This window comes from Gymnodraco acuticeps, unplaced genomic scaffold, assembly GCF_902827175.1.
Source record: "Gymnodraco acuticeps unplaced genomic scaffold, fGymAcu1.1, whole genome shotgun sequence".
Taxonomy (NCBI): Eukaryota; Metazoa; Chordata; class Actinopteri; order Perciformes; family Bathydraconidae; genus Gymnodraco; species Gymnodraco acuticeps.
The window spans coordinates 3,191,200-3,203,384 of record NW_022991216.1 but is presented as its reverse complement, the minus strand read 5'-3'; the positions used below and the strand labels follow the sequence as shown (position 1 = coordinate 3,203,384).

Below are 12,185 nucleotides of genomic sequence, written 5' to 3'. Positions count from 1 at the left end.
TTTGATATAATATGTACATGCTGCTATAGTGGCATATGGATGTATTATTTGAAATAAAGCCATATTGAGAAAGAAAACCAACATGGATGAGAAACATAGTTGATAAACAGTCCTACTGTAACAGCATAGAAGGTACAAGCAGTTTTGTGATTGAACTTTACAACAGTAACACTTTTTGTAACCCTTTCTACCACTGCACTCTTCTTTGCCCTCCTCAAAAAAGAAAGAAAAGAAAAACATCAAGAAAGCCCATAATAAAGTAGCAGATTGCTGTGTGAATAGTGCCACTAAAAACAGAATACTGTCAAGCTTTCTTCTCCGAGATGTTAATAATTCAATGACTAGGGAAAACCTGAAAATACACTCAATTCACTTCACTTTGAGCTGCAGTGGAAAGTAACTAAGTGCATTTACTCAAGTACTTTAGACTACTTAAGTTCTATTTTGAGGTATAGTACTTTTCTTTCCATTTTATGCTATTTATACTTGGACTCAAATACCTTTTAAGGCAAATATTGCACTTCTACTTCCCTTCATTTATTTTATACTAAAGTATTTTGCAGGTTAATATCATTAATACAAATCACCTCAAATATATCAAGTCACATACTGTAGCCTATGTTGATATATTATTATTGGGTAACCTACAGTACACAGCCATATATAAAGTAGTTCAATTCAGCTCTCTTAACAAGCTGCATCAAGAAAGTGATGAACACATTAATGCTCTGTAAAAGCCAATAAATGAAATATATGTATGATTTTAGTCCTGTTTGCATAATTAGAACTTGTTGAACATTAAGTAATTTTGTGCTACAATAATGTAGTACTTTAAAGGACCATTTTGAATGTTAGCCTCCTTGAGTATTTCTACTGCTACTGAATCCTCTTCCACCAGTAGCCTACTTGTAAGCACCACACAAAAAAGACATCTATCTAAATGTTTAGGGATTACATAAACTACAATCTCCATAAGACCTGCAACAATATACCACATGTGTGCTGTGCAGTTAGTTGAGTACAATGTCATGCGTTCAAACTTCATGCTGGGTACCGGATGAAAGGCTCCATTGCACCTGCCACTCCGCTCCAAAACAACACTATACTGAATTCCCTGTGTGGTCACACGGTTCCAAAAGAAGCACTCTTTTTTTTATTTCACCTTGGCTTGGAAAGAAATCCCATGCTGGTACGCCTCCTCGTTATGCAGCGGCACCCTTGAGTCCGCCAAATCATCCACCAGGTTGTACCTGTTCCTCGCCGGCATCACGGGCTCCAACCGCCGACCCCCCCCTCAACGACAGTCACACCGTTTAACAACTAAAACACACGAATGTCGTCCGGGTTTGAAGCGCTACAATCCCATATGTGTGTCTCCAAGAGAAAGTTCCTGGTGGAAACGCAGTCCATTGTTGTTGATATAAAAATGTTTTAAAAAGGTCCCCCGTCCTCAGGAAGGACAGATTTGGGCGCCGCTTTTCCTGTGACAAAACACCGATACACACACTTAGGGATTTCCTTCCATGCACAAATCACGCAATAAACACGTGGACTCTTCCAAATTTGCGGGGGAAATCCAATCCAGTGGTGTTACCTCTCCGCGGGTGATGTTGCTCATGTGTGGGTATTTGCTTTACTCACGTCCTGTTGATAGCAACCCTGCACCCGCCTCCCTCCAGAGAGCACAAAGCAAGCCCCTTATTGGAGCAAAGTTGCCAGGCATGATGCAACCCGGAGCTGGGAGGAAAGCTATGGAGGAGAGCAGTGAGTCCTGCCCTCAGGAGATACTTTCATTCATTTATACCTGGGAACCGGGGAAGATTCAATGTGGGGGCGATACACTGCACAGTGGAATTATATTTCAACAGAGTAATGTCTTTTCAAAGTTGTATATTATTCTCATTGCGGACTATTTTGAAGTAGAAGTATAAGGTATAAAATGTACCTGCACTTCAAGTACCTGAAAACTGTGTTTGAGTACAATACTTAGATAAATTACACCAATGTAAGTAAATAAACCTATATGGAGATATTAATAAAAGAGCCAAATATTATTCTTGTTTACATAATGATCAGTTCATACAATCTGACACATTGTTATAGAAGACAAGATGAAGAAGATACAACCCAATAATTGTATATCACAATGGGAGGGACCATTCTACATAATGGCTACGTTTACTTTTGATACTGTATGTTCATATTTTATAGTCAATGCGGCTGTATTTTGTATTTATTTATATTTGTACTAGATCCAAGTACTTTTTCCTATAGATTGAACATTTCATGTCATAAAACATTCCCTGAATACAACAACATATTGTTCCCTTTCAGATAATAGACTACAGTTTTCCGTAATTGCATCATGCAGGGATTTCACTGTAGGCCATGAGCCTTAAGTCAGGAGGATAATAATCAAGCAGCTCGGACTCATCACACAAACCTCATGTGGTCGTTTTCATCATCCTGGTGTTCCCCACTGGAGCCCAGTCTATTCATGGATAACAATTCAGAAATTGAACAGCCATAGTTTCCATGAATGCATGAACATTTGTATATAAACTGCTAAATTAAATCTCTGTTCAGACAATAAGATGCTGTTTGGTTGTATAATGGAAATGATGTTTATTCTCAAGATGCTCAGCCTTTATGAAGCTCCCGCCTCTCACCATGTTAGTCATATTACTGCTATTAACATTACACATGCATGTTCATACCAATAAGTCAGGAAGTGGAGCATCACATGTTAATGTATCATTAAAGAGAGCACTCTTTGTACGAGTAGCAAAATGTCACATGATTAATTAAGTACAAGGTTAAATACTTAATTAAAACTAAAACACGTTTTGGAAATAATGCAATGGCGCCCTCTGTTGATCAGTCACTATAAGTTACTGAAGTTAAGAATTCAATTTGAGATGTTTTCAGATGTTACACCATGAATAGAACATACAATAGTCGAGTACTTTCATTGGTCCGAAAATATACAGTTCATATCTAGCAGGTGGGACATATTTAGACAAATACTTGCAAATTAGATGAATTAAGAACTCGTGATAATATGAGAAAGAAGCAACACACTCCCTACAAGCTGTACTCAGAGGGTTAGATATTAATATTGACAAATAATAAGCTTTATAAGCAAGAGAAAATGCCTCACGAGGAGGGATATTACTGACATAATGACATGTTAATTAAAGGCAGAGATGAGGTTATAATTACATTGATTACATAAAACAGGCACCACCAGTAAAAAAAAACATTTAAAATAATCTTTCAGAAATCCAGGTTCCCCTGGATTTGTGTGATGAGGCTGACATGTTCAGCACTCAACCTGAAATCCACCTTCAGGTGTTCTTTCATCAATAATGTCTAGCTGACATCTCTCAGTGGATATCTGCTCATCACCTCAAGCTCAACCTTGACAAGACTGAACTGCTTTTCTTTCCGGGAAAAGATTGTCCCACTCTTGACCTGACTATCAACATCGGCACCTGTGTTGTTTCCCCGACTCAGACTGCAAGGAATCTGGGTGTGATCCTAGATAACAACCTGTCCTTCACTGCTACAACCCGCTGCTGCAGATACACGCTTTACAACATCAGGAAGATACGTCCCCAGCTGACCCAGAAAGCGACGCAGGTTCTGGTCCAGGCTCTCGTCATCTCACGCCTAGACTACTGCAACTCCCTCCTGGCTGGTCTACCTGCATGTGCCATCCGACCTCTGCAGCTCATCCAGAATGCAGCGGCTCGCCTGGTCTTCAACCTTCCTAAATTTTCCCACACTACTCCGCTCCTCCGCTCCCTCCACTGGCTTCAAGTAACTGCTAGAATCCACTTCAAGACAATGGTACTTGCTTACCATGCTGCGAATGGATCTGGCCCTTCCTACATCCAGGACATGGTTAAACCGTACACCCCAGCATGTGCACTCCGCTCTGCATCAGCCAAACGACTCGCTGCACCCTCGCTGCGAAGGGGACCCAAGTTCCCATCAGCAAAAACACGTGGGTTTGCTGAAGGGGACCCAAGTTCCCATCAGCAAAAACACGTGGGTTTGCTGTCCTGGCTCCAAGATGGTGGAATGAGCTCCCCATTGACATCAGGACAGCAGATAGCTTGCACATCTTCCGGCGCAGACTGAAAACTCATCTCTTTCGACTCCACTTCGAGCGATAGAACTATTAACAAAGCACTTATATACTAATAAAGGACTGGCTTATCTAAAGCCAGTTGAGTAGCACTTGAAATGTTTGGCTCTATGAAACCTGATGTACTTATATGATTCTGTTTTCTTCAAGGTTGTGTCTTCCTGGTCGAATGTACTTATTGTAATGGCCCTACAATATATTTTTCCAATATAACATAATAGGTCCACTTTAATTAAAGATGGTATGTTCACTTGCTCCCCTTCAGTTTTAGCCACTATAGCACTTGGAGATGATTTGCCAGGGCAATTTTGGTAGTTTTTGGATTAGCACAAATTCATTTTTTGATACGAAAATATATTTAAACTAATTTATTTATTTTACGTATAACAGAAATGACGCCATGTCCAGAGCCCTAGAGAGATAAGAGTTACGACACTCGGCGCCTACTTCCGGGGTATGGACATCGAAATAGTTCAAAAATATTGTCATTTGGGCGTTGAACCCATGGATGTATAATAGGTTGGACCTCATTCACTTACATTACGGCGCGTCGATTAGTTCCAGAGGTAAGTTGCTGAAATATCGAACTCTTTTGAATTGTCAACTGTCTATATTGTATCAGAGGCCCTTTATGATGCTTATACTGGTCTTCATTTGTATATGCACAGCGTAATTATCTATATTTTATCCTGGTTGTTACAACCAATTTAGCTAGCATTGCCTGCTAGTTAGCTAGCGCGACTTCGTCAGCTTTGAAGGTAAGATTTCAGTAATGAATCGCTAGCAGCTTATATATCAATTGATGCTGGGTAACTAACAAGCAGGATTTAGATTGATTATGTGTCTTTATTGTTATTTTGGTTTGTATCCGCTGAACCTGACCGTGTCAGCCATCCTTAGTCGGCTTTATCTGTATGATATGACTTAACTGCTAGCACTAGTAGAAATGAGGTGGCGTTTGTGATGAATATTTCATTTAATATTTCATTGAATTTTGGGATATACTAACATTTAATGATGTGACATGTTGACTGTACTTTGTTTTTGTTGGTACTGTTCCGTGTTAACTCATCTGTACTGTACAACTAGCCTAGCGCTACTTTTTAATGCTTGATGGCATGCTAGGATAGATTCCTTTGTATTGTAATATACACTCTAGTTTAATGATTGTTCTTCAAAGGTATTATTCAGTCTTAAACAAATAATAGCCTACTGAATAGGCTACTCTACAGCAGTGAATGAAGGATGAGCCTTTTAGGCTCATCCTTCCTTCATCCTTCATTCCTTCATGCATCCATGCATCCAAAATGTTTATTTTTAACAAAATAAACACTTAAAAAAAAATAATTAGCACTTTTTTTTTCCACCCACAGTGACAGCGCGCAGAGCATATTGGAACTCTACAGGTGTTGGGACAGAGTTCCTCAGACGAATGGACGAAAATGTGTTTTCCAGGCAGTCTGGAGTGAAGCGGCTTGTGAGAACAAATTTGTGCCCTTGTCTCAACAGGTCATGCTGGACCTCCAGGATTGTTGTTGTGGCCATCACCAGTCCTGTCTGGACTGGTTTCCAGCTGCCCTTGGGACCGATCTTCAGGCCCCGAAACAGATGGATGGAGTCCCGGAGGAAGCTGATGGCCTTATCATACTCCTCCATCTTGAAATGACTTAGGGCAGTAACAGTGTTGCGTGACGACATGAGGTCAAACTTTTTGGTGTCCAATGTTCAGTCACTGTATTGGTAAGCAACAATTTGTTTTGGCCAAAATGTGTTATTCACACTCCTGACTCCAGTTTGATGTGCTGCATTCTCCTCTGATGCGGCTTTCACACCAGCGCTTTTCCCTTTCTAGCTCCGAGCGGGAGCTTTTCTGGTTCAGCTCCGGTTTCCCTTTTCTGCTCCCGCTCTGTTCACACCGCCTAGCACCCGACTGGTGCTGCCGCTGCTGCGTCATGACGTCACCGTTTACATCGCTGATTTGCTCCCCAACGGCATTACGGCGCTCACAACAACAACAACGGGGAACTGCGTCGGGTCGATGATCGTGTTGCTTTTAATCACACGAAGCCAGATTAAATTGAATAACGACTTCTCCAACCTTATGCTTTTCTCCAGAGTGCCGTGGTTCATTGTTTATTAATGTGTTTCTGCAGCATTTACCGACCGCTGCAGTGTTGGCTGCTCTTCCACGGGAGTTTATTCTCCTCCGTTAGCTCCCGGTTAGCTCACACTGCTGCGGCCGCTCTAAAGTATTCACTGTCCGACTCACACAAGCAGCTGATACATATCCCCAGTTCCCCTTAGCCTAAGTGAATGTGTGTCAGTCTGAATTGACGCTGTTTGGCATCACAACGCTGTTATGAAAGTTTCTCTGGTATAAAATGGGTGATGTTAGCATAGCAACCGAAGCTAAACTGACTACTTGCTATTGCTATCCTATTGTGGCATAAACCGTTTTCTACAGGCACATTTTACCGGCGTATTTTTATTATGATTCTACTTGTGATAGTCGGACACGACAACCTGTGCAGCCCATGTATTGATTCCATCCTATAGCTGCTATAATACAAAACAAAACGTCTGCCTCTCTCCACAATGATCAATAACAGTGAACGGATGGTCAAAGTAAGGTACAAATAAACAGAACCACACGAAGCCTGGTTAGTGTTGCCTGACTTTATAAAGTGTGTTTATAAGCACTACTGCTTGTAGGCAGGTATGACAGTCGACCCATGTTCAGGGGAGGAGGGTTTAGTTTCCTGCACGCCTCGACGTAAGAGAGACGTAAGCGACGCCACCTCTTAGCTCCGAAGCTCTTGCCTCTAGACCGACAATTTTTTGGAGCTGGAAGTGAATCCGATTCCGGAGCTAAGAGCCGGCACCGCTGCGGTGTGAACAGGAAAAACCGGCGCTTTTCAGGCTCCAGCTCCAAGCCAGAGCTCAAAAAGCGCTGGTGTGAAAGGGGCATGAGTGGTCCTGATTTCAGGCAGAGGTCATGGCTTGGAAGGTTTTATATTCTGTAGTGTCTCAACAGAACCTAATATGAATTGCTTTATTGTCTCCTCGCTGGATCACCTCCCCCTGGCAAAGTGGCCTCGTTATTGTTGACAAACCTGTTTTTGTTGCTGGTTCAACAGGAGCTTCTGTAAATAGTTTTGTAAATAGTTTGAATATTTATCATAGTAATCATTTTTAGTCTCCCACTCTCTCAATTTAATTGATCGTTTCTTTGCCCCACCATATGTTTTGTTGTCCAAGGGCAATAATTTGGTCTGTGTTGAAGATTGTTTTACACTTTAGATTAATCAAAATTGTGTTTTTTGGCTGAATTAATCTTTTTCTGTTGAACCCTAACCCTCTTTGTTCTCCTTCTCATTCATTTTACTTTGTTTTGTTCTAACACACATCCCACATCACATCACTTTTTCCATACACTGTTCTTAATACTTGTTCACACATGTGTTCGTCCCTTTTACTTTGTTCTTCCTGTTGTTCTTGTTCAAACACATATATCAATTGTTCATCCACTGTTGTGGTAAAATGATATTCATAGTCTTAACATGATTAAGTTAACAGTCTTCACCATGCTAACATGAACACAAACGTTTCCCTCCAAAAATGTAAAACGTATCTAAGTAATAGGCTACCAAGCTTTCCGTTGTCACCCTGCCTCTTCAAATGCAAAACTGTCAATAAAAAGTATGCAATAAGGCAATTACAGCTGAAAAAGTACTTGGGTGTGTGTGTTTTTTTAATATATATATTATTTACCATTCAATAATGCAATCGCTGCTGTCTGTCTGTCCCATAGAAGAACATGACAGCGCAGCGCAACTATACTACGGACGTGACTGCCCTGGCAGTGACAGCAACATAGCCTGCTTGTGCTACCACACTTTCCCCTCAAAATATCGTTAAATAACGAAACTTATAAATAGTGCCAATCCATACAAAGTGTAACCACATCATGTAAATATGAAAGCAATCTTTAAAAAAGAACAGCGTTGGTTTAATCTATGACTATTTTGACCATGTTTGTGCTGTTTTTGCCATAGAGAAGCATTGAAACGGAAGTGCGTTTTGAACTATCCCGGTGTTGTGTCACATTATGCCTCCCCGTCATGAAATGCCCCCCTTGTCACGGGAACGCGCATTTCTAAATGACACGTTTACACCTCTAAATGACACGTTAACACCATAGGTTTACACCTTAAAACGATGTTTAAAACGAAAAGTAAACGTTCAGGGTTTTTATTAATGGTAATTTTCAGACTGTGAGTTGTTTAGTGGTAGCTCATAGTCTTGATTCTTCTGGTTTAACTTTTCACTCCGTATTTGAGGTGTCGAAATTCGTTCGTCACTTCCTTTTCAGTTTGTTTTTTTAAATGTTTTTTTTATCATTATTGTTACGTCCTGTCTGTATAAACGTGCTTTAAAATGTATTGTTTAATTTGACATAGTTGTCATCTAATAATCTAAATATGTTTACAAATGTTACATAGTCTTTGTCAGCATATATGCTATGCGTACAAAATAAAAGTGTGACATTCATGAAACTTGCTCCATTTATTGGTATCAGTCCTAGAACCATACCCTGAAAAATGCTTGAGGGTGGGATTCATAGAAACCTCTTTTGGTGGGGGGGGCATTATATGACAGGCCTGGCCATCACAATATGCCCCCCCTTGCTATCTTACAAAATAAAAGTGTCACATTCATGAAACTTGCTCCATTTATTGGTACCAGTCCTAGAACCATACCCTGAAAAATGCTTGAGGGTGGGATTCATAGAAACCTCTTTTGGTGGGGGGGGGAATTATATGACAGGCCTGGCCATCGCAATATGCCCCCCCTTGCTATCTTACAAAATAAAAGTGTCACATTCATGAAACTTGCTCCATTTATTGATACCAGTCCTAGAACCATACCCTGAAAAATGCTTGAGAGTGGGATTCATAGAAACCTCTTTTTTTGGGGGGGGGGGGGGGGGGGGGGGGGGCATTTTATGACAGGCCTAGCCATCACAATATGCCCCCCCTTGCTATCTTACAAAATAAAAGTGTCACATTCATGAAACTTGCTCCATTTATTGGTACCAGTCCTAGAACCATACCCAGGAACATCAACCAGCGCAATGACGGTCAAGCAGCTGTTATTGACAGCTACGCTATGACCGCCATCTGGAAACACAAATTTGGAAGAATCCGGGTATGTACATGATTGGAATGACTTTGCTTTTGTAAATGTTGCAAATGTGCATTTTTCAACAGGAATGTAATACTTGTGCAACTACTCTCAGGTTGATCCAATGGCACACAGTCATCGTGGGAATTGTGAACGAGAACCGTCATTGGATGTTGGTGGTGAGAATAGGAGCATATTTTAAGCTCCAATCTGTATCTATAGTGCTGTATACACCATATATAATTAGTGATTTGCAAGATAACCGGGCCACACATACATGCTGTCACTTATTATTGATCAAATCTAAACAATACCCTACATCGTACCTGCGTAATGTATGGTTCCTGCCTAATGCATGTTGTGTTTCCATGTGAATAATAAAAGGTAATGTACCCCCATGAGAAGAAAACCCTCTTCTTGGATCCACTTGGAGAAGGGAAAGGCAAAACGAAGGTGTGCCTGCAGTCTACAAGGTACATTTGATACAGTGTACTAGTTCCGGTGTTTTATGAGTATTTTGACAATGATGTGCTGCATCTTGACACATGTACTATATACATACTGTAGAGCCTTTATGAGGATGAAAGGCTGCAAGGTGTCAAGATGGACATGCAGCACCCTCCCCCATAATCGCCAACAAGACAGCACATCCTGTGGTGTCCTGGCCTTAAAAGTGAGTGTGAAATGCATTTAGCCAAACATTACTCTCAAACTCAAATTCAGTAGCAATTAGACTGAATATCTTGACTTGCTTTTATACATCTTGATCAAAGATGTATTGAATTGTGTCAAACTACACATATACAACATGTCATTCTTTAAATCTGTTGGGTAATTTGTCTGTATTCCATTTGAGGGTAAAATCATAGACCATGCAGTCCATATACTAATCAAGGTTCTCTTCAGTTTGCAGAGAAGATTTTACTGGGGGAGTCAATTGAGTTTGAAACCTCACAGAAGGCAGTGCACGAGCTGAGGCTGGACATTGCTACTTCTCTCCTCAGAGAATCTGGTTTGTTACCTTTTCTCAACATTGTCAATGACTTCATGTAGTTACTTTTATTAATTGTATCTCATAAGTATGCATCAATAACCTAGTATATTAATAATGTGCCATGCAAATTGTTGTATTGTATCACTGCTTGGACCATTGGTACTGTTGACCAGGGACATTATCAGGGTTTTAAAAGCAACACAGTGGCTTAAGTATAGATTAGGGTAAATAGTCACTACATACAGTATATTGTGTATCTCAACTCCAAACAGATAACATATGAAGCATCGCAGGCAGGCATCTTCAACTGCAATTTCATATAGGCTACACACGTCACACTCTAACACACCCTTTCAATTCTGCGGTTTATTTAAGATGTGAGATTTCCCCATCTTCCTCCTTTCAATGTGCTCATTGGTGTGTATTACTTTTAACTGATATCCTCAGTTAATTTTTACCTTGAACTTATTATAATCAAAGCTGTAAAGCTAATGTGATGAACAACAAAAGAACCATGAGAACCAAACTTAAATTGATGCGTACAGTGCGAAAGAAGTTTTTGGATGTTTTGTAATGACATTGTGCAGGTTCCCATTCTAAAGAGGGTAAGGAGATAGTGAAAGAAGGAGCAGATGGCTCCTCTGTGCTCAGATTTAATCATTTAGAAAATCTATGTGTTTGTGTGTGTTTTGCCTTTTCTTCACACAAAATAATAAAAGACCACAACAAATGTGTCCTTATATAATTGACCTTTTAGTCAAAAATTGGAATGGGTCACCTTGACCCCAAATCTGTAATGTGGTTTATCTGAAGATATTGATTACGTTTTGTCTCAACAGATGATCTAAGCAGGCTTTGCTTTTACTGCGGGATGGAGGAGCAGGATGAAGAACATTGGGTAATTTCCTATTGCACATTACAAATAAAGAAAATTAGCAGAAATATGTTTCCAGACTTTATCAACATAACATTTGCGTTGGTAATTGCTACTATATTTGGCATCTTCAGCATTAACTGATAAAGGATTAATGTTTTGCTTGTTTTTCCATACATTTTTGTTGAAAATGTATTTCTTTCTCATAACACAACATTTATGTTTTTGAAAGATTTCGATTATTGAAGGAATGGTTAGAATGTTAGTGGGAAATACATTAGAGATATTCTATTATCATAACAAAATCCCATAATGCATACCTTACATAACAAGTATTTATTGTTTTCTCAGATTTGCTGTGACATTTGTCAGCAGTGGTACCACCACCAATGTGTACAAAGGCCGCCAGTTGATCAACCGTACTTGTGCCCTGGATGCACATAATGCCCCGAAGGAACCATCATTAACTAGTGTCCACTGTCATTTCAACCAATGCAACTATTGTTTGGCCTGTCATAAAATGCACCCCACCCCAAAAGAGGTTTCTATGAATCCCACCATCAAGCATTTTTCAGGGTATGGTTCTAGGACTGGTACCAATAAATGGAGCAAGTTTCATGAATGTGACACTTTTATGTTGTAAGATAGCAAGGGGGGGCATATTGTGATGGCCAGGCCTGTCATAAAATGCCCCCCCACCAAAAGAGGTTTCTATGAATCCCACCGTCAAGCATTTTTCAGGGTATGGTTCTAGGACTGGTACCAATAAATGGAGCAAGTTTCATGAATGTGACACTTTTATGTTGTAAGATAGCAAGGGGGGGCATATTGTGATGGCCAGGCCTGTCATAAAATGCCCCCCCACCAAAAGAGGTTTCTATGAATCCCACCCTCAAGCATTTTTCAGGGTATGGTTCTAGGACTGGTACCAATAAATGGAGCAAGTTTCATGAATGTGACACTTTTATTTTTGTAAGATA

General features: G+C 40.2%; 2 protein-coding genes across 2 annotated transcripts in view; one reads left to right on the top strand and one right to left on the bottom strand.

Annotated features, from left to right (window-relative positions):
- si:dkey-34e4.1 (carboxyl-terminal PDZ ligand of neuronal nitric oxide synthase protein) overlaps positions 1-1,662 on the bottom strand; it is an 84,282-nt gene extending 82,620 nt beyond the window's left edge. Inside the window, exon 1 of the mRNA XM_034238876.1 lies at positions 1,163-1,662. Coding sequence (XP_034094767.1) covers positions 1,163-1,267 — 105 coding nt within the window. The 5' untranslated portion in view covers positions 1,268-1,662. The remainder of the gene's footprint in view (positions 1-1,162) is intronic.
- A 7,846-nt stretch (positions 1,663-9,508) lies between these two features.
- LOC117561454 (PHD finger protein Alfin1-like) lies at positions 9,509-11,674 on the top strand. Its single transcript, XM_034238891.1, has 6 exons — positions 9,509-9,516; positions 9,722-9,810; positions 9,905-10,010; positions 10,244-10,349; positions 11,171-11,229; positions 11,557-11,674. The coding sequence occupies exons 2-6, from the start codon at positions 9,725-9,727 to the stop codon at positions 11,647-11,649; spliced, it is 450 nt and encodes a 149-aa protein (XP_034094782.1). The 5' UTR covers positions 9,509-9,516; positions 9,722-9,724; the 3' UTR covers positions 11,650-11,674.
- The last annotated feature ends 511 nt before the right edge of the window (positions 11,675-12,185 follow it).

What these genes read in the sequence shown, in the direction of transcription:
- LOC117561454 (XM_034238891.1), top strand. Translation starts at nt 9,725, where the DNA reads ATGTACCCCCATGAGAAGAAAACCCTCTTCTTGGATCCACTTGGAGAA. An exon ending in GTGGTGTCCTGGCCTTAAAA is followed by an intron (nt 10,011 to 10,243) that starts GTGAGTGTGAAA and finishes GGTTCTCTTCAG; the next exon opens with TTTGCAGAGAAGATTTTACT. An exon ending in TTCTCTCCTCAGAGAATCTG is followed by an intron (nt 10,350 to 11,170) that starts GTTTGTTACCTT and finishes TTGTCTCAACAG; the next exon opens with ATGATCTAAGCAGGCTTTGC.